At 32.0% G+C, this 21,958-nt stretch overlaps 1 protein-coding gene across 1 annotated transcript; it reads left to right on the forward strand.

Annotated features, from left to right (window-relative positions):
* The first annotated feature begins 3,049 nt into the window (after positions 1–3,049).
* LOC105645032 (heterodimeric geranylgeranyl pyrophosphate synthase small subunit, chloroplastic) lies at positions 3,050–5,108 on the forward strand. The gene is made up of 2 exons (XM_012230531.3): positions 3,050–3,544; positions 4,238–5,108. Exons 1-2 carry the CDS (start codon positions 3,173–3,175, stop codon positions 4,898–4,900), a joined length of 1,035 nt encoding a protein of 344 aa, XP_012085921.1. The 5' UTR covers positions 3,050–3,172; the 3' UTR covers positions 4,901–5,108.
* Positions 5,109–21,958: the final 16,850 nt, after the last annotated feature.

Raw genomic sequence — 21,958 nt, forward strand, 5'->3', positions numbered from 1 at the left:
AAATTTTTTTTTTCAAACAATGTAATTTTGAACTAAGAAAAAAAATTAGAATGAAAAAAACATTAAACTCCCATTCGTATCAAACGATATAATTTTATATTAAATATTTTACCTTTTTTGTCATTTTACTTTTTTAGATTTTTAACTTTTAAAGTCTATTTTCAAAAAAAAAAAAAAATTAAGTAAAGTGTATCATGCAGTAAAAAATTATTTAGACTTTTAAAGGTGTGTAGAATATGTTATATTTATAATTTTGAAACAAAAATAGAAAATTTTCCATGCGAACCGGACAAGAATTAATCGCTAGTTCAGGTTTAAAATTTAACATTCACATGAACTTTAACTGGTTTTGAACGGTCAGTTTTATGTTAAAACTTCCAACCAACAATTTTAATCCTGTTACGGTTCATCTACAGTACGGTTCGATTCTGGTTCGAACCGAACAACGCGCTATGAAATGTGGGGTCCACATTTAATATATTTTTATTCACTAATTTTGATAAATTTCAAATTAGAATGCAATAGTGATAAAAAAAATTACCATTGAGTTGTCTGGGGGTTAAATTTAATTTAGGGTGTAATTATTGCAAGACACAAAGGCCATGTTCAATAACAGCTTTTTAAGTAACCAGTCAAAATGCAAAATGCTATTTTTTATAGTGTTCAGCAATATAGTATTTGAATTAGCTTTTGGAGGTTGATGCAACGTTTTATGAAAAGTTAACTTATGTAACATTTAGCTTTTGATGTTTTATGAAATGCTACTCAAACAGCTAATAGCTAAATACTACTAAAACAGCTAACAACTACCAAAATAGCTAATTCTGCCAAACAGAGGTTTTTTTTAGGCTAAACCATTCCTAATATCCTGAACTTTACGGTTTATTACAATTGCACTTTAAAACGAACTTATCTCTCTGGACACCCTAATTTCAAACTTTTGTGATAATTGCACCCTAGAAGCTAAATTAGTCAAATTGAAATTAAAAAATAATAAATATGGATCCCACGTATGACAGATAAGTTAGCTAATCCAAGAAGAGTTAACTTCAAAACGGTGTGTTTCTCTTGCTTCTCTCCTACATGGCTCCTCCATTGCAATCAAATAAGACAAACAAATATATGCATATTTACTAAACTGCAAACACAAAAAATAAACTCAACTAATAATATCTGCATATTTAGACAAATAACAAATATATGCATATTTAACAAATCTAAAGAGGGTTAGTTTTTCAAAACTCATCGTTTGAAATCCAAACTCTAACAAAGGTGCGTTTTAATATTTGCATATGTGTAGTTGATGGATTGTTCTTCTTCTTCAAATATTCGAAGTAGAAGTAAAGAGATAAAGTCATAACAAAAGAAATAAATGCAAGCTAAATACTCATCTCTTGCTTTTCTTAAATTTTATATTTTTTAATATTTGCATATGGGTGATGTTTATTTGGCCTTGTTTTTGTTTTAACGGCCGAAATAATTTATTTCTTTGACTTTTTCATTTCTGGATTGGCTTTATTGGGATTGACTATAGCTGGAGTGGAGGAAAGGATGAGAGGATGATGGTTGAGGATGAGAGGATGGGAGAGAGGTTAATGGATTAGTTGGAATGAATTTTTTTAATAAAGTGCACCGTTTTAGTTAAGTAAGAGGAGGTGTTAGATAACTCACTTAGTTGGCTTATGTTAGGTTAGCTAAGTGCTGTGGGTCCCATATTTATTATTTTTCAATTTAATTTTGACTAATTTAGCATTTAGGGTGTAATAATCATAAAAGTTTGAAATTGAGATGTCTAGAAAGTTAAATTTATTTTAAGGTGTAATTGTAACAAAGCGTGAAATTTGAAATATTGATAATGATCCGGCCTTTTTCAAACACTACTTGTATCTTTCGATTCGTTATCGCTAAACAATCTCTTTCTATATCATTCACCATCTATGTTGGCAAACCAAAAATAAAATAAAAAATAAAAAATAAAATCCGTCACAAATCTTCAAGCAAAAAAAAAAAAAAAAAAAAAAAAGAATATGTATGATTTTGGTTCATGGGGGAAAAAAAAATCAAAAAACCACCAAAGTTTGAAATAAGACAAAAACGGAGCTTTTGATACAGTCGAGATCTCCTCTTGCAAATGTGATGGAGAAAATGTTGAAAGTACCGCTAGATAGAATAAATTGTTTTTTATTCATATGTTTAGATAATTTAATTTCTAAAAGAGTTCGGCTTGAATTAAACTCGAATCATGATTGATTTTAATGATATTAGTTTGAAATATCGTCGAGTCTTACTGAATCCTATCGAGCTTTTATATATATATGTATTATTTATTTTAAACTTAATCGAATATCAAGTCTTAAGTTGAATTCTGGCTAAAATTTTCAAATTTTTCAAAATTTGAATCGAGTTAAATTCTATCGAGCCAAGTTTCGAATTTGGCAAGTTTAAGATCGACTCAGCTAGTTTACACCGTTGATTATGGACCCAGTTCGAAAAAAATATTCGAGTACATAATTTAATCTTTGAGGTTTAATAAAAAAAAATCTTGTGACACTCTGTATTTTAAAATCAAACTTTATGAAAGCAAAAACTTCTCTTTTCGTAATAATTTTATACATTGTCACACTAGAAAAAATAAATTTTTAAGATTTTTAGCTTTTTATATGTAAAATATTGATTTGACACGTGATTAATATAATTTTTATAACAATAATTTTTACATTTTTAAAAATCGAATAATTATTTAATTGATTTAATTTTATAAATTAAAATATTCAATAAGTCAATTAAAATATTTAATAATTATAATTTTATATATGAAATAATATTTAATAGGTCAAAATAAAAATTTATGATTTATTTTTTATTTTTTATTTTTTATTTTTATTTTTTTCCGAAAAGGAAAAGGCAAAGCACGAAAAAAATTGAATAGAACTAAGATGGCATGGACGATGGACCTACGCACAGTCTTTTGCTGAAGTGGAGGGGAAAGTGACGATCAACTTTTGTCGGCCTCGTGCTTTGCACCCTCATCTCATCATACTTCCGATACAAAAACGTTCTTAGGAAAGTCTCATTTCTGGCCATACAAAGTTACAAACACAGTCACTCCATTTTGATTCACATTTCCCCCTCTCCGTCATTAAATGCTAATTCAATCCTCAAGAAATCACAAATGATGATTTTCTCTCCTGTTGCATCATCTTCATTACCTGCTCTTTATCTCTCAACAAAACATCCTTATCTTCGCTTCTCAAAACTGGGATTATCAATTCGCTCTTCTTCTTCTTCTTTATCGGTTTTAAACAAATCAAAATCGATTCAGTTCGATCTAAAGACTTATTGGACAACCCTCATAGCAGAGATAAACCAGAAGCTAGACCAGGCCATTCCGGTTCAGTTTCCAGAGCAGATCTATGAGGCCATGAGATATTCAGCTCTCGCCAAGGGAGCCAAACGAGCCTCGCCGGTCATGTGCGTGGCCGCATGCGAGCTCTTCGGTGGTAACCGCCTCGCTGCCTTCCCTACTGCCTGTGCTCTTGAAATGGTTAATCATCTGTCCTCCTTTCCTTGTATCTTAGCCACTGTTTTGAAATTTAGTTTCAATTTTGGATCTTTATTACTGTTTAGGTAATTATTAAAATCGTTGGGTATAGTCAGTCAAATGTAGTTTTAGAAAATTCCTCGATTACTTACTATAAATTATTTATTGTTTTATTTATTTATAAATAAATAGATTAGAAAATAGGTGAAAACCATGAACATAGATTGAATTTTGGTTTCCACCACAAACTCTTTTGGGTAGGACAAGTTACTAGTATAGATGACCAATTAGCTTTGGTATTAGAGTTGTCTAGGTTAGGTTTGGGAGTTTGAATCCCAATTGGAATATAACTGATAAAATATATAATTCTACTTAGGTTTACTTCCCATTTGCTTGGTTACGAGGAAAGTGGAAAACAATAGTATCTTTTTCTGGAATCTTTTGTTATTTTATAAAGCTTTGGCTTGTTGATATGATATAAATTTCATTCCAAAAACATAATTAAACAGTGAAATTTGGTTCTCAAGAGTAATGCTTTTGTTTTAATTTCTTCTTTTGAACAAATGCTTTTGTTTTAAATTGCTTTAAGAGTTCTAATTAAGTTGTATATTTTCCCACATTAACATGCTTAGCACTTTTAGGAAATTCAGTTTCATTGCTGTGGAGATCGAGTCTATTATACTCTGTTTTTGACAGGTTCATGCAGCTTCATTGATACATGATGACCTTCCCTGCATGGATGATGACCCATCACGCCGAGGCCAGCCCTCAAACCACACAGTTTATGGTGTTGACATGGCAATCCTTGCTGGAGATGCACTCTTCCCTCTTGGTTTCCGCCACATTGTTTCTAATACACCCTCAGATCTTGTTCCAGAGATGCGCCTTCTCCGTGTGATTGCTGAGATAGCCCGTGCCGTGGGATCAACAGGAATGGCTGCCGGTCAGTTTGTTGATCTTGAGGGTGATCTCAACTCTGTAGGGTTTGCTCAAGAGAAAAAATTTGGCGAAATGGGCGAGTGCTCTGCAGCTTGTGGAGGATTGTTGGCTGGTGCTGAAGATGATGAGATACAAAGATTGAGGAGGTACGGAAGAGCTGTTGGAGTATTGTATCAAGTGATTGATGATGTTTTAGAAGCAAAAATGATGAATAAAGAAGATGAGGAGAAGAGAAATAAAGGGAAGAGCTTTGTCAGTTTATATGGGATTCAGAAGGCAATGGAGATAGCAGAAGAGCTGAAAACTAAAGCTAAAAAGGAATTGGATGGTTTCGAGAAGTATGGTGAGAGTGTGGTGCCACTATATAGCTTTGTAGATTATGCTGCTGATAGAGGTTTCAATGTTGGAGAATTGAGTTGATAAAACGGCTTGCGCAATGGTAGAGAAATTTGGCTCGAGTATAGTTTATAGCTCGGATGGGTAGCACTAATGTTTTGATGGGAATTTTCATGTTTTAGGTGAAGCTCTTTTAGCTGTCCTTGTATGTTGGTCGAGGTTAAGCATTTGTATTTACGCTGCAAGAACCAGCAAACAAAAAGCGAAGGAATCAAAAAAACTTATTTGGTAATTTACTTTTATAACTTACATCTTTATCTATATAAATATATAATTTTTATTGGAATATGAAAGTGACGTGACATTTTATTTTTTTATTATAATTAATATTTTTTATTTAATAAAAATTAATTTTTTTTATGAAATAATGGAGTTACAAACTAATAAATTTAATGCATGATTTCATTACAATTAATTTTTTTACATTTAATAAATATTTATTTTTTTATAAATTAATTTTATTTATAAAAAAACTAATGGGGTTATAATAAAATCATAATTAATGAAAATGAATTAAATAATAAAGTTATATTAACAAATCTATAAAATATATAAAAGTAGAGTAATTTTCATTATATGCAAGCCAAGTGTAACCCTCTACAATTGTCAAGTGTAGGGAAGAATAGTAAGTACCAATAGTAATATATACTTTACAGCTTTTTCTATTTTCATATATTTTAACATTTTTCCAATTTTCTTTTATACGGGAATGTTTGGATACAACAATTTTTAAGTAGAACATTCATATGCTTAAGATATACTACACTAAATAAGTAATATATTAATATTTCAAATGAATAAATATTTATTTATAATAAATTATGGATAAGAAATAAAAAATTAATTTCTTATTTCGATGACACAAAAATAAATTTAAAAAAAACACTTCATCTTTTATTGGTAATAAAAAAAAATCTTAGTTAATTAGCTTGGTGCATTGAGTAGTCTCATATAACAGGAGTTGGGTTGCACGGACATGGGACACGAGATATAGAAACATATGAGATAGGAAAATTTTTAAAAAAGGGAGGACATCCACACACTTAGGACACAGTACACTAAATAAGTAATACATTAAAATTTCAAATAAATAAACGTTCATTTATAATAAATCATAAACATAAAATAAAAAAACACTAAATTTCTTATTTCAATGACAAAAACAAATTTAAAAAAAAAAAAAACACTTCATTTGTTATTGGTAATAAAAAAAAATCTTGGTTGATTAGCCTGGTGTATTAAGTAATCTCATATAACAGGAGCTAGGTTCCATGGATACGAGACACGAGATACAGGAACGTATGAGATACAATAATTTTTTAAAAAGGTAAGACATCCATACGCTTAGGATAAAATACATTAAATAAGTAATACATTAATGTTTCAAATAAATAAACATTCATTTATAATAAATCATAAACATAAAATAAATAAATAAAAAATACTAAATTTCTTATTTCAATTGCATAAAAATAAATTAAAAAAAAACACGGCATTTTTATTGGTAATAAAAGAAAATCTTGGTTGATTAGCTTGGTGTATTGAGTATTTTCATATACTAGGAACTAGGTTGCACAGACACGGAATATGAGATACAGAAACGTACACCATACAATAATTTTTAAAAAAATTGGACATCCACACGCTTAGGAAGTATAACATATTAATATTTCAAATAAATAAACAACCATTTATAATAAATCATAAATATAAAATAAAAAAACAGTAAATGTACTATATCAATGACATAAAATCGAATTAAAAAAAACACATTATTTTTATTGGTAATAAAAACAAAATCTTGGTTGATTAGCTTGGTATATTAATAAACAGTCTCATATATCAGGAGTTAGGTTGCACAATACAGGACACGAGATACGAAAACATACGCGACATAATAATTTTTAAAAAAGAAGGACATCTACACGCTTAGGATACACTACACTAAATAAGTATAATATATTAATATTTTAAATAAATAAATAATCATTTATAATAAATCATAAACATAAAATAAAAAAAAAAACTAAATTTCTCATTTCAATGACACAAAAACAAATTAAAAAAAAAACACTAGTTGATTAGCTTGGTTTATGGAGTAATCTCATACTAGGAGCTAGATTGCACGGACATAGGGCATGAGATACGAAAACGTACGAGAGATATGATAATTTTTAAAAAAGTAGGACATTCATACTCGTAGAACACAATACACTAAATAAGTAATACATTAATAGTTCAAATAAATAAACAATCATTTATAATAAATCATGAAGATAAAATTTATTTGATTTCTTATTTCAATGACACAATAATAAATTTTAAAAAAACACTTCAGTTTTTATTGGTAATAAGAAAAAACCTTGGTTAATTAGCTTGATGTATGGAGTAGTTTTATATATTAGGAGCTAATTTGCACAGACATGGGACACAAGATACGAAAATATACAGGATATAATAATTTTTAAAAAAGGTAGAACATCCACACACATAGGACACACTACACTAAATAAGTAATACATTAATATCTCAAATGAATAAATAATTATTTATGATAAATTATGAACATAAAATAAAAAATATTTAATTTCTTATTTCAATGACATAAAAACAAATTAAAAAAAAAAAAGACACTTCATCTTTTATTGGTATAAAATGAAACCTTGGTTGAATAGCTTCGTATATAAAGTAGTCTCATATACCAAGAATTAGGTTGCATGGACACAGTATACAAGATACAGAAACGTACATGATATGATAATTTTTAAAAAAGTAAAACATGAACACTTTTAGGACACATTATACTAAATGAATAATACATTAATATTTCAAGTAAATAAACAATCATTTATAATAAATCATAAACATAAAATAAAAAATATTTAATTTCTTATTTTAATATAATTAGTTAAATTCTCAAAGTTATTATCACTATTGAAGTATATATGTATTTTTTTAATGTATGTCATACCATGTATGACTTTGCTATTGTATATCTTATGAAAGGTTTCGAAGGATACTTAAGAAGACATATCTTAGCGTTGCAACTTTTTAGCATATCTCAATGAGATACAATTTATCATTTTATTATATAAATTTTATTATTTTTGAATGATATTATAAAAGATTATTTCATCCTTTATAATTGTTCCGCTCATCGTGCGAGTTCTAACACTAATAGAATTAAAACAAGCAATATTGCCCGGACAGCATTGCGGGTGTATTAATGATTTCCTAATGTTTGTTTTTATTAATTTTTTATAAAATTAATTTCTTTATATAAAATTACATTTATTTTTTTCAAAATTTTGATTTTATTAACATAATATTTTTTTTTTTGTTTTTTTTTTCTGAAAATCAAAACTAGCATTAAAAAAAAAGGTCAGGGACAAGCCTCTAGCTGAATCAAAGCAACAACTGTTTGTGGGCAATCCTCAATCCAAACCCACTCAGAATCAACATAAACAAAGGCCAACATGTGCCACCAAATTGGTAGCTAGGGCCAATTGGGCTAACTTATGTGGGCTAACTTATGTGCCACCAAATTGGTAGCTATAGTAGCATAAGATAACGACAAAGAATGAAAAGAAGCAGCTAAAGAACTCACTCTATAAAGTCTAGTTCCCCATGTAGAAGGAGGGAAATGTTGCTGAGAATACTGTCGAGCCACTTGGAGACAGTCAGTTTCGACAACAATATGGTGAAAGGATAGCACAACACAAGTCTTCAGCGCAAACAAAATGGATTCAGTCTCTATCTCATAGATTGGCAAGTTGTCACGGAATCTCTTTACACCACAAGCCATCACTTCCCTATTTTCATTATGAACCATAAACCCTAGACCACAGAGCTCATGAGCAGCTAAAAAAGACGCGTCACAATTAACTTTAAGAAAGGGGGCCCGCGGAGGAGACCATCTCGTATTCACAGCATCATGGGTACTATTCTGGGGACATTCTCCAACTGTCTGATACTCATGCAGCAACGATAGCCCCTGGTTAACAATCTAAGGCTCCATTAATATCTGATTGTGAAACAGACGACAATTGCGAGCCCTCCAAATACTCCAAGTGAGCGAAACCAACACCTCTAGCTGCTCACTTGCAAACCTATCCACCCAGTTAAAAAACCAGTGCTTGATAGGGAAATTAGAATCTAAGATCATTTGTCTCAAAGGATTGAGATACCAAATTCGTCTGGCAAATTCATATTGCAGCAACGCATGAGAATCTGACTCCTCAACAGCACCACAGAAATCACAGACCTGTCCACAACAACTCCATGGCGAGAGAGAGCAACTTTTGTAGGTAACTACTTGGTAGAAGCCCTGTAGAAAAAGTGCTTCAGTTTCGGAGGCACATTAAGAGTCCATAACTTCTTTCAGTAGTGGTCTGCAATATTATTCGAAGAACTTGCACTACAAAAAAATCACTAAATTACGACCGACAAATCGATCGTTAAATATAAGAAATCGGTTGCTAATTGGATATAGCGACCGATTTGCGACAGACATTAATCGGTCTCAAAAGTGCTCGTCGCAAATAATTTTGCGACTGAATGACTAGGCGGTCGCAAATCGATTGCAAACTTATAGATGTTGGTCGCTAATTTTCATCATATTTTCTTTCTGGAAGATCGTCACAAATTGATCACAGAAAGTGTCTGTTGCAATTATGAAAAGCGATCGCAAATCAGTCGCAAATTCTGAAAGTGATTAGTTGGTGATCTGTCGCAAATTTAAATTTAACGGTTATAATTTGATTGCAATTTGATCGCAAAATATAATTATAGGCAAAAAAAAAATAATAATATTAAAACCATAAGTTTTTCCACCTATCAAAAATCGACATATATATACATCACAATCATCATCACAACACAATAACAATCTAAGAAGGAACTGTAAATGTAATGTACTATACAAAATATGAAAAAAAATCACAAAAATCTAAAATGGTCCAAAATCAAATCTATGGTATCGATTATCTGGACGATCCAGTGTAGTGTCTACTGGATTAATAGTAGTATCAGCTGCTGGATGTGTCGTAGTGTTTGCAGGAGTGACCAAGGCATCGTCTACAGTATCAGGATCTAGAGGAGATGATATTGGCTGATGCAGAGCTATAAAAATATGTGGATCTATAGCCAACTGAGGAGTAGAGGAAGAAGTACCAGAACCATGATGATCGGACATCCGCATGACATTCGCTCTATGCTCTGCAAGCTGTCTCTCTTGCTTATCAACACGAGCTCGTAATGCACTAATCTCCTTGGCACTGTGGTCGGGTTGTAGTCGTGAGGAGACTACAAAAGTGTCAGATGCTAAGTCGCAGTAAAACTGTGATGCCTGAGACCCGATGCCATATACTTTCCTCTTCTTTTTGCCCCCTACAGCCTCTAGATAAAGTGCTAGCTCATCAGTTCTTGACTCAGCTTCAGATCCAACCTGAGAAGAAACAACACGCTCGAGAGGTGTACTGTAGTTCTCCTGAAAACAACAAATTAAATAATCAATACAGTTGCAAGTTTTATTATATTGAACTTATACATGTAAGAGAAGACTAGAAAGTAAATGTAAATATTCTTCATTATTACTTACATTGATGCCCAACGCATGTCTGTCAATAAACATATTTCTATCGTGGTCCTTTGTGTGAGTGTAAGTGAACACCTACATCGGTGTGGGTCACGACCATATTTTTCAGCCTGTAATGAATTTTTATGCATGATATATTAATATGGTGTCATTTCATTAAACATTAGTTTTGTAACTATAACTAATTGACTCACTAATAATCAAGATGGCTCTACAGCAGATATTGATCCGCCTGTGTGTCGGGAAGATCTTGCTCCGTCACCGCCAGTCTTATTGCGCCTATTTCGTGCAAATATCTCACACTTTCTCTTGAATACAGGATCCTCCCAAGCCTTCTGCCAGCTCTCACATATCTCCTGAGACACTCACTGCTGCTTCTCACTGCTTTTTCGCATCCTATAAGTGAAGTCAGCATACCGTAGAGCGCATAATTTCTCCCAGGCCACTTTTAGAATAGCCGTAATAGCCTTTTCCTATATGAAATGCTTCTACAAAAATAAAAAATAAAATTTGCATAAAGAGTAAGAGAAGGCCCATAGATTTAGATTATTAATTACATTGAATGAAGATATAACTTGAACCAAATCGTACTTGAAACTCTTCTCAATAAAAGTCTCTTGCCTCTTGTGGTACAACATCCCATGTGTATCCATCTTTATCCAGATGTAGCTTGATTATCCTCATAATTTGTCTTGATGCTTGAGAGGATGGATATATGCTGAGAAAAAAACATAAGTGAAATATAAGTAGACGAAAGCATCAAAATCTGAACAAAACCAAGTTCAAAGGAAAAAGTAAATAAATACGTACTGTCCCGCTACCAAACTGAGCTTGTTACATGGCTCTGATGAAGCTGCAAAGGAAGTGACAAATGCTATCAATACAGATAAATAATTAACATATAATTGAACTGACAATAAATGACATTTATGATTACCTGGTGCAGTAGGTGACTGTGAAGCTGGTGAAGACTCTACTGGTCCAGGAAATGGGGTAGAAAAGGAAGGAATAGAAGGAAGTAGTGGCGGCATGGGAGGCTAAGCAGAAGATGAAGCCCCAAACGTACCTAAAGAAGGAGGAGGGATAGTCCCTCCTCGTCCATATGTACTGCGTCCTCAGCCACGACCTCCACGCAGACCACTGTCGGACGCATCTAAATCAACCACCCTGCCTCTAGCCATCTGTACTACAGATAATAGAACCTACGTATGTATGTATATAATTATATGAATTGTAGAACATGTGGTAAATATGTATAAAGAAAGTCAACAACATTAAAATTGTTCATTAATAATATTGTATATACATCTATTAATTTATTATCCATAATACATAATGAATTAAGTATTTCTCTCTTCATCATCATCTGCTTCCTCTTCTTCTTCTTCTTCTTCTTCCTCTTCTTGATCTTTGTCTTCTCAGGTACTCGTGATGATTTGATCTTCTTCCTCTTCATCATCTAATGCTCCTATTTCAACATAAGTTCCGCTTTCATCATCCAGTCTATCCGTTAAATCTTCAACAACTTGCATCGGTTGTGTATCAATCGTAGCTTCTTGAAATGGCTCAGATATTGCGAGTAAAGCAGATGGTTTGATTTCAACAGCATGAACAACTGCTCTAGGTTTGATTTTACATATTGCCATCTAATCGCAACAATCTTGTTTCAATGATGAATATGGAACAAAATACACCTGCGCAGCTTGCATCCCTAACACAAAAGGTTCGTACTTCGTATATTTTTTTCTATGTTTAATATCTATAAGATTATACTTAGGATGAACCTTCATGCCAGGTGAGGGTGGATAGGGTGATGGTAGAGGGGTAAAACTAGAAAGAGAGGGGATCGAGGAGGACAAAAGCACAAAAACCCCTACACATAGAGGGGACTAGCGTTGCAATCATTGAAAACCTAATTCTGACATAGAGAGAACCCTAATTCCCACATATGGGAGAACCCTAATTCCCACATATGGGAGAACCCTAATTCCCACATATGGGAGAACCCATGCTATGTATTAACTAACAAAATATCTAACTAACAGACAACTATATCTTTTTTGTTACAATATAATATTTATTATTGAATACATAGAGCCATAGGTAAACAAATTTGTATAATTGTTATTAGTAAAAAAAAGACTTCATCTTAAAGCCAGTAATTTTTTTTTTTTGATTATTTATATTTTTTAAGATTAAACTTTTTTATGAAAAATATAAGATTTGCATTTACTGTTTTTTGTTTCATAAATTTGTATTATAAAATTATTGACTCTATAAGAGTGTATATAATTTTTTATAATTTATTTGCAAAGAAAATTGGTTATTCTTTATATTCTTCTCTATTTAAATGGAAAATATAAAAAATGAATTAAGCAAAAATATATGTAACATTAACGGTGTTATTAAAAAAATGGGTCAAATTTCAACGAATAAAAATGGAAAAAAAAAATAAAATGAAGGAAAATGGTAAAATTATTTGTAAGTCACTCTTCATATAATAATAACAATATATTATTTTATCTAACGAAGATGAGAAAAAAAAAAAAAAAGATTGTCCATCGCTATTCGTAATGGTTCCAATTACCCAACAGGAGTAGAAGAATTGTCATAATACTTCAATTTACATTTATAATGATAGTATATTATAGTATGATATAATGCAATGTTGTCTTTTATCGAATTTATATCTATAAAATTAGACATTGTGTCAGGTTGGGCAAGGCAGAAAAAAAGCATTTAGTGGGATGTAAATGTAGAAAGGGTAAAATAGGAATAATAAAAAACTGAGATGGTTTAATAGGTATTTCACTATTCTATAAATAATGATTTTGGTTTTCTTGTCACGTGTAGAAAAGGATTTAATGAGTTGTAAAAGCAAAGAGCGTAAAAAAGCAAAAGCAAAAAAGTGAGATGATTTAATAGGTATTACTGAACACTGATTTGGTTTTCATTTTAGTGTATATATATAAAATATAATTTCAATTCATTAGAATTTTATTTTATTAAAACTAAATATTTTTATAACTCATCTAATTTGAATATATGAAAATTTTAGAGAGAAAAAATAATTAATTAACTATATCAATTGAATTATAATAATTTACTTATAATGATTAATTGTGCTAATTAATAATTGAGTTCATTTTTAAGAATTCCAAAAAAGCTTATAATTTCAGTTTTTATTTTTTAATTAAAAATAATAAGTATCATATTTAAATTAAAGCAACACAAATATAAATTATAATAATTTTCTTGAAAATTACATTTAATTTAATTTAAAAATATTAAATTATATAAGATTACAAAGTCTGCGCATCGCGCAGTTATATGACTAGTTAAACTCTAATTTTTTATTTTTACTTGATTCAAAAGAGGATATTTAGAGTAAAAAAAAAGTAATGGAATTAGAATAATTAATTATTCAAGCAATAAAAACGTGTAGGGATCAATTATAATTATGAAATTAATATTGAATGAATATGTTTTGTTTCGTGTCCATATTATGACTCCACTGAAAAACTTTTCTAGATCGCCACTTCATATAATTTAACAAGTCATAGTATTTAAATATGTTTTCAAAATCGACTAAATGTAGAACCGATTTAGTTATTGAGTTATGGTTTGATAAGATCAATTAGGAGTATTCTTTGCTTATAGATAAAATAATGAAATTTTTTAATAGAATTAATTGAATTATTGCATTCAAATTGTTACATTATTACAAATTTTAATAATATTGATTACATGTTGAATGATAATATCAATTAAAAGATTTATACTATTTTATTATTTTGTAGAACTTATTTATATATACTTGTCCATATATGGTATTGAACTACATTAAAAGATGGTTAGTGTAAGATCAATAAATAAACGTGAAATAGTCTAAAATAAATAAATGCTAATAGCATCACATAGTTAAATTATCTAACAATTAAATTAAATAAATATATTGATAACACTGAATATTAATATTTTTAAAATATTAAAAATAAGGGCGATATGTAATGCTATGAAATATCAACAAAATGGCCTTTTGTTAAGAAATTTATTCTTCTTAAAGGTTTCAATTTGAACTTCTAAAAAAAGGATTTTAATTTGAATATTTTTTTTAAAAAAAACGTACCTGATATTTTAATAAAATGGAGTTGATTCAGTAATTGTTCGGTAATTTTAGCGATTCTAGTATATATTAGCTATTGTAGTAACTGTAGCTGTTTTAGTAATCGTTAGCAGTTAGATATTAGCTGTTAGTGGTTAGTTGTTTATATAGCGGTTTAAACTAGAAGTATTGGGTAAAAATAAGTGTTTGATTAGTTGTTTAATATAAAAAAACAAAAAAGGTAAGTCATAGAAGAGAAAGTAAAGACAAGTGATAGGCATAGGTGTCATAAAAAATTTATAAATGGGTAAACGTTAATGAGTATAACATTTCATAAAACATTACCTCAAATTCTAAATATTAGAATAGATGTGACATTACCAAACACAATAATTAATCAAAATAGTATTTTAATCTAATTAAAACACTAAACATTACTCCAAATTCTCTTACTAAGAGAGCTTTATTTACAAATATAATCTAGAGGCTCGCAATTGACTGTTTGGCATATGGAAATTTTGTGAGTTGGATTGGTTGGATATCCAGATTATAGTTCCTTTTGCACAGAAGAATTCAATAAAGCAGTCATTACCCAAAAATCGAGTTTTTGTGGGCTTTGACCGGTTGAATATGGATTTTAATTTTATATTTCCTCTGTGTATAGATAATTTTTCTTTCCATTTATTTTTGAAAAAAAGCTCATTTTGCCACTTTGAATTTGGATCATGTATTTAAAATTTCCAGAAATTAGTCTTTTAGTCAAATCACATCCTAACAAATTTGCAGTCAACTTTACTAACAAATTTGCTTCTTTATTTGTGATCCATTTCCTAACAAGGTAATCAAAAATTCCTCTCTCACTAGAAAATTTTGTTATTTTCTAGGAAAGTTGCCTTGGCTCTTATTTGGTTGCCAGCTAAAAGAGAAGCATTGATGATGAGAATGAAGGAAAATAATATATGTTTGTGGGACTGAATAAGTACAATGGTTTAAAATATATTATTTGACTTCGATTTAAAATGGGAATAAAATTTAAACCGGTGATTTTAAAATAGTTTTAAAAATCGTATAAAAGTTATTCGGTTTTGATTTCACTTTTTGTATAACTTGAGTCGATGGTTCTGAAACCGGTGGTTTTGGAACTATAGTCATATCTACGACGATGTTTGCTAAACCAGTGCGTCCATATGACATCATTAGTTTTAATTATTTTTAGGCCGAATATATTAAAATACTTTAAACTTTATAGGTTTTAGCAGTGGATCGTGTTATTTCCATAGCAACAATTGTTAATACCAGAGCAAATTTATGATATAGACAAAAGTATCATTTTCCCTTCCCATTGCTCATCCATCTTCCTTCAATTCATTCAGAGCGAAACTTTTTATTTCATCCTGTTGTGTGAAATTGGGCTTTTTCCACCAAAATCAATTTGTGAATTACTGTACTTACTAACTACACTAAGTAAATTCCCAGGTAAATGGAGGAGTCACAAATGGTCTCACTTAAAACCCACTTGCCTAGACAGAATTTACCTAGAAGTAATTAATTAGACAATAACCACCAAAAGTATTTTTGCCCAACAATAGCTATTAAATAAATAAAGACAAAAGCAATAAATAAAAGAGAATACCAAAATTTAACGAGGTTCGGCCAATTTTGCCTACGTCCTCGGACACTACTAAATTTATATTTCACTAAAGAAATATACAAATTGAGAGAGGAGAGAAACTTGTCTAACCCACTTAAGAATTGGAAGACAAGTTTTGGAATGATTTTAAACTTAAGGAGCTAGGCTCCTTTTATAGCCAAAAGGCTCCCTATTCTAATCCTAGTTTCCCGATGTGGGATTTTTGCCACATAACCAATAATCTCCACCTTGGCGAAAATCCCACCAATGCAAGCTTCTGCTCTTTCTCTCACAAAGTTGTAATGTCTTCAAATGTGCTTGGCAATGCCAAGCTTCAATTTTTAACAATATTGATCAAGTCCAAACAATGTTTGAACTTGACAGCTGTCACCACTTTTGTCAACATATCAGCAGGATTTTCAGCAGTCTGAATCTTCTGGAGTTGAACCTGTCTTTCCTCCAGAATTTCTCTGACAAAATGAAATCGAACATCGATATGCTTCGTCCTTGCATGATAAACTTGGTTCTTTGCCAAGTGAATAGCACTTTGACTATCGCAATGTACAACAATGTTGTTTTGCCTAATTCCCAATTCATCAAGCAATCCTTGAAGCCAAATTGCCTCCTTAACAGCCTCTGTAACTGCCATGTACTCTGCCTCTGTTGTAGACAAAGCCACTGTTGACTGTAAAGTAGACTTCCAACTAACTGGTGCTTTTGCAAGAGTAAACACATAACCAGTAGTTGATCGACGTTTATCCAAATCACCGGCATAATCAGAATCACAGTATCCGACTATGCGTTGACCACTATTCTTATCCTGCTCAAAAATCAATCCAACATCCACGGTGTTCTGAAGGTACCGCAGAATCCATTTCACAGCTTGCCAATGCTCCTTGCCAGGATCATGCATGTATCTGCTCACAACTCCAACTGCCTGTGAAATGTCAGGTCTTGTACACACCATAGCATACATCAAGCTACCTACAGCATTTGCATAGGGAACTCTTGACATGTATTCCCGTTCTGCATCATTTTTTGGCGACTGAGCTGCACTGAGTTTGAAATGAGGAGCAAGAGGTGTACTAACAGGTTTGGTTTTGTCATCCATACCAAAACGCTTTAGTATTTTTCTCAGATATTGCTTCTGATTCAGACAAAGTCTCCCCAATTTCCTATCTCTGGTTATCTCCATGCCGAGAATCCTTTTTGCTTCGCCCAGATCTTTCATTTCAAATTCTTGATTCAACTGATTCTTCAAATTCTCAATTTCTTGTTTATTCTTTGAAGCTATTAGCATATCATCAACATACAAAAGTAGATAAATGAAAGAGCCATCTTGTAGCTTGCGCAAATACACACAATGATCGTATTTGCTTCTTGTGTACTTCTGCCTTTGCATAAACTTATCAAATCGCTTGTACCACTGCCTCGGAGATTGCTTCAATCCATAAAACGATTTTTCAAGTTTGCATACCATATTTTCCTTTCCAACAACCTTGAATCCTTCTGGCTGAGTCATATAGATTTCCTCTTCCAGATCTCCATGTAAAAATGTAGTTTTTACATCCAATTGAACTAGTTCCAAATCAAACTGTGCTACCAAGGCTAACAAAATCTGAATGGAGGAATGTTTTACAACTGGAGAAAATACTTCATTATAATCAATTCCCTCCGTCTGAGCATAGCCTTTAGCTACCAACCTTGCCTTATAGTGAACACTGTCTCTGTCAGGAAATCCATCTTTCTTTGCATATACCCATTTGCATCCTATTGCCTTCTTTCCCTTTGGTGGATCAACTAAGTTCCACGTCTGATTCTTATAAAGGGACTTCATTTCATCTTCCATAGCTTTTCTCCACTTTACTTCTTCTGAACTTTTGACAGCTTCATTGAAAGTGGATGGAATGCTATCATCTGCAATTGGAGATGCATAGGCCACCATATCATCAAAACGAGCAGGCTTTCTTATAACTCTCCTTGGCCTATCAAGTGCAATTGACTCAAGTTGCTGTGGAGGTTCTTGGAGTTGAACCTCGTCTTCATCTGAATCTCCTTCTACCTCAGGAGTTTCTGCAGGTTCGGTACTTGCCACTGGGATTTTTCTATCAAACTCCACCTGTTTGGGAGTATCCTCCACCTGTTGTGGAGTACCATCTGATTGTTCTACTGTCACCTTTTTTAACATGGTAGATTCATCAAAAGTGACATCTCTGCTAAAAATTATTTTCTTTGATTCTGTACACCATAGTCGATAGCCTTTAACACCGGTGCTTATCCCCATGAAAATGGCTTTCTTTGCTCTTGGATCCAGCTTCGATTCCTTAACATGATAGTATGCAGTGGAACCAAATACACGTAAGGAATCATAATCATTAGCAGGTTCTCCACACCATACCTCTATAGGTGTTTTGCCACCAATAGCAGTTGATGGTAATCGATTAATGAGATGACATGCATATGATATAGCCTCAGCCCAAAATTTCTTGTCTAACCCAGCATTAGACAACATACACCGAACTTTCTCCAGCAACGTTCGGTTCATACGTTCTGCCACCCCATTTTGCTGCGGTGTATTTCTAACTGTGAAGTGTCGAACAATGCCTTCATCTGCACAGATTTTATCAAAAGCATCATTTTTGTATTCTCCTCCATTGTCTGTTCGGAGACATTTGATGCATCTGCCAGTCTGAGTTTCTACCAATTTTTTCCACTTAAGGAAAACTCCTAGCACTTCATCTTTTGATTTCAAAGTATACACCCAAACCCTTCGAGAGAAATCATCAATAAAGGTCACATAATAGTGTTTACCACTCAAAGAAGCTGTTGTAGAGGGTCCCCATACATCAGAGTGAACATAGTCCAAAATACCCTTGGTATTATGGATTCCGGTGCCAAATTTCACTCTTGTCTGCTTTCCTTTGGTGCAATGCTCACAGAAGTCCAACTTGCAGGTTTTGACATTTTTCAATAATCCCTGATCTGACAATATTTTCAAGGATTTTTCACCTGCATGTCCCAAACGCCTATGCCACAATCTAGTTGTTTCCAACTCTTTGTCATCACTAGAAACAACTGTTGCTGTCGATCCAATAATTATATTACCCTGATAGTAATACAAATTATTCCTTCTCCGAACTCCTTTCATCACCACAAGTGCACCAGAGATGACTTTCATCACTCCATCTTTCGCAATTACAGTGAGTCCTTTTGATTCTAGGGCTCCCACTGAAATGAGATTCTTTGTCAAACTCGGTACATATCGAACATCAGTCAGGATCCTGATTGACCCATCATGATTCTTCAAATGGATTGAACCAATCCCTTCTGTAAAGCAAGGAACATTATTTGCAGTATAGACAACTTCATTTTCAAGTTCTTTAAAGTCAAAAAACCAGTCCCGGTGGGGACTCATATGATGACTGCATGCAGAGTCTAGCAGCCATACCTCACCAGAACTTGTCAAATTTGCTGATGAATTGTCTATAGATGCCATGATAACTAATGAGAAGTCTGAGTCTTCATCATCACACTTAGCTATGTTTGAATTAATAACAGCTTTGCCTTTGGCTTTTAGCTTTGGACAATCTTTCTTCCAATGACCTTTCTCACGGCAAAAGGCACACTCATCTTTTTCAACTCTGGTTTTTGAACGGGATCTACTTTTCTTTCCCCCTTTCTTTTGGCTTCGTGAACGGCCTCCAACTACCAGAGCTTCTACTTCAGTTGCCTTTTCCTTCTTTTCTATCTTTCTCAGTTCATGGCTGTAAAGATCAGCACAAACTTCACTGAAAGTCACATCTTTATTCCCATAAATTAGAGTCGTTGTAAGATGCTCGAATTCATCAGGAAGAGATGCTAGCAACAACACTGCCAAATCTTCGTCTCCAAATATCACATCCAAATTGAACAAATCACCCACCAACTGATTAAATTTTGTGATGTGTTCATTCATAGTGGTACCAAGAACATAATCGAAGCGATACAATTTCTTCTTCATGAAGAGTTTATTCTGATTGTTTTTCTTCAAAAATTTCTCCTCCAATGCCTTCCACAATTTGTTTGCAGAAATTTCTTTCGAGAAAGCATATTTTTGCTCTCTAGAAAGACACGACCGAATTGTACCACATGCCAGACGATTGATGGTCTTCCATTCACTCTCCTCCATCTCATTTGGTTTCTCTTTTTCAATAGCAACATCTAGACCTTGCTAAAAGAGAGCGTCTAGAACTTCACTTTGCCACATGCCGAAATGACCGGTCCCATCGAAAATCTCCACTGTAAATCTTGCATTTGATACAGCATTTCTTATGAAGGTTGATGCTGTAGCATGTGTGGTATTTTTCTTTCCGTCTGCCATTTTTGCTTTAAATATTTAATAGCTATAAAATCAATTTTCAAAAAATGCGGAACACAACCAAGGAACCTTTTTTATGTGGCAGATCAGACTACGCTGCAACCACAGTGAATACTTAGTAACCTTGGCTCTGATACCAATTGTTGTGTGAAATTGGGCTTTTTCCACCAAAAGCAATTTGTGAATTACTGTACTTACTAACTACACTAAGTAAATTCCCAGTAAGTGGAGGAGTCACAAATGGTCTCACTTAAAACCCACTTGCCTAGACAGAATTTACCTAGAAGTAATTAATTAGACAATAACCACCAAAAGTATTTTTGCCCAACAATAGCTATTAAATAAATAAAGACAAAAGCAATAAATAAAAGAGAATACCAAAATTTAACGAGGTTCAGCCAATTTTGCCTACGTCCTCGGACACTACTAAATTTATATTTCACTAAAGAAATATACAAATTGAGAGAGGAGAGAAACTTGTCTAACCCACTTAAGAATTGGAAGACAAGTTTTGGAATGATTTTAAACTTAAGGAGCTAGGCTCCTTTTATAGCCAAAAGGCTCCCTATTCTAATCCTAGTTTCCCGATGTGGGATTTTTGCCACATAACCAATACATCCAACATCTAGAAATAACTCAGACCAAAAATAATTTACTTGATTCACTTGATTTTGATGGTTGACAACATCTCTAGCTTATTTCTCAAATTTCTATGGCTATATAATAAGTGCTTCTATTTAAATGGGTTAATCGAATTCTCCTATCACAGTAATTAAATAAGTTAAATAAAGTTTAAAAATCTCATCATATATAGAAAGACACACACCAGATTCTTGAATTAAAACACCTATAGTGATAAAGCAAGACATGATATTATTCCACGAATTGATGCAAACTGACTGTTTTTTATGGATTTATTCATTGAATATATAAAATTATTTCACTTACCAAATAATATAAACTCTTTGCTTTTTTCTTACTAACGGTGGTGAAGATTGGAATAAACTAAATCATTTAATTCTTTACAAAAACAAGAAAATGAGAAATATAAAAATTACTAACGATATTTTCAACTGTGACTGTGACTGATCAAGTAAATCAAGTAATTAAATTAAAATATAATTATTTTTGTGATTGAGTTATTTTGAGATATTGGCTGAGATAAAAAGTTTTGTATTTATGAAAAAGGGAGATACACAATTAAAGGGAAAGACAAAGAACAATCTTATCTAAATCATAAATTTGCTCTGACATTAACAATAGTTGCTCTGGAATAACATCACCCTTAGTAATTTCATTTTATTTTCACATCTTTATTAATTTTACTTCAATTTCGACATTTTATGATAATAGCATCCCAATTGAGATAGAATTTTACAAATAAAAAAATATTT

Source organism: Jatropha curcas, chromosome 1 (genome assembly GCF_041381405.1).
Source record: "Jatropha curcas cultivar XTBG-Jc1 chromosome 1, XTBG_Jcur_1.0, whole genome shotgun sequence".
In the NCBI taxonomy this organism is placed as follows: domain Eukaryota; kingdom Viridiplantae; phylum Streptophyta; class Magnoliopsida; order Malpighiales; family Euphorbiaceae; genus Jatropha; species Jatropha curcas.

Bases quoted from the DNA above. Each gene is read 5' to 3' on its own strand.
- LOC105645032 (XM_012230531.3), top strand. From the start codon at position 3,173: ATGATGATTTTCTCTCCTGTTGCATCATCTTCATTACCTGCTCTTTAT. The intron at 3,545-4,237 runs GTTAATCATCTG...TGTTTTTGACAG, and splicing joins CTGCCTGTGCTCTTGAAATG to GTTCATGCAGCTTCATTGAT.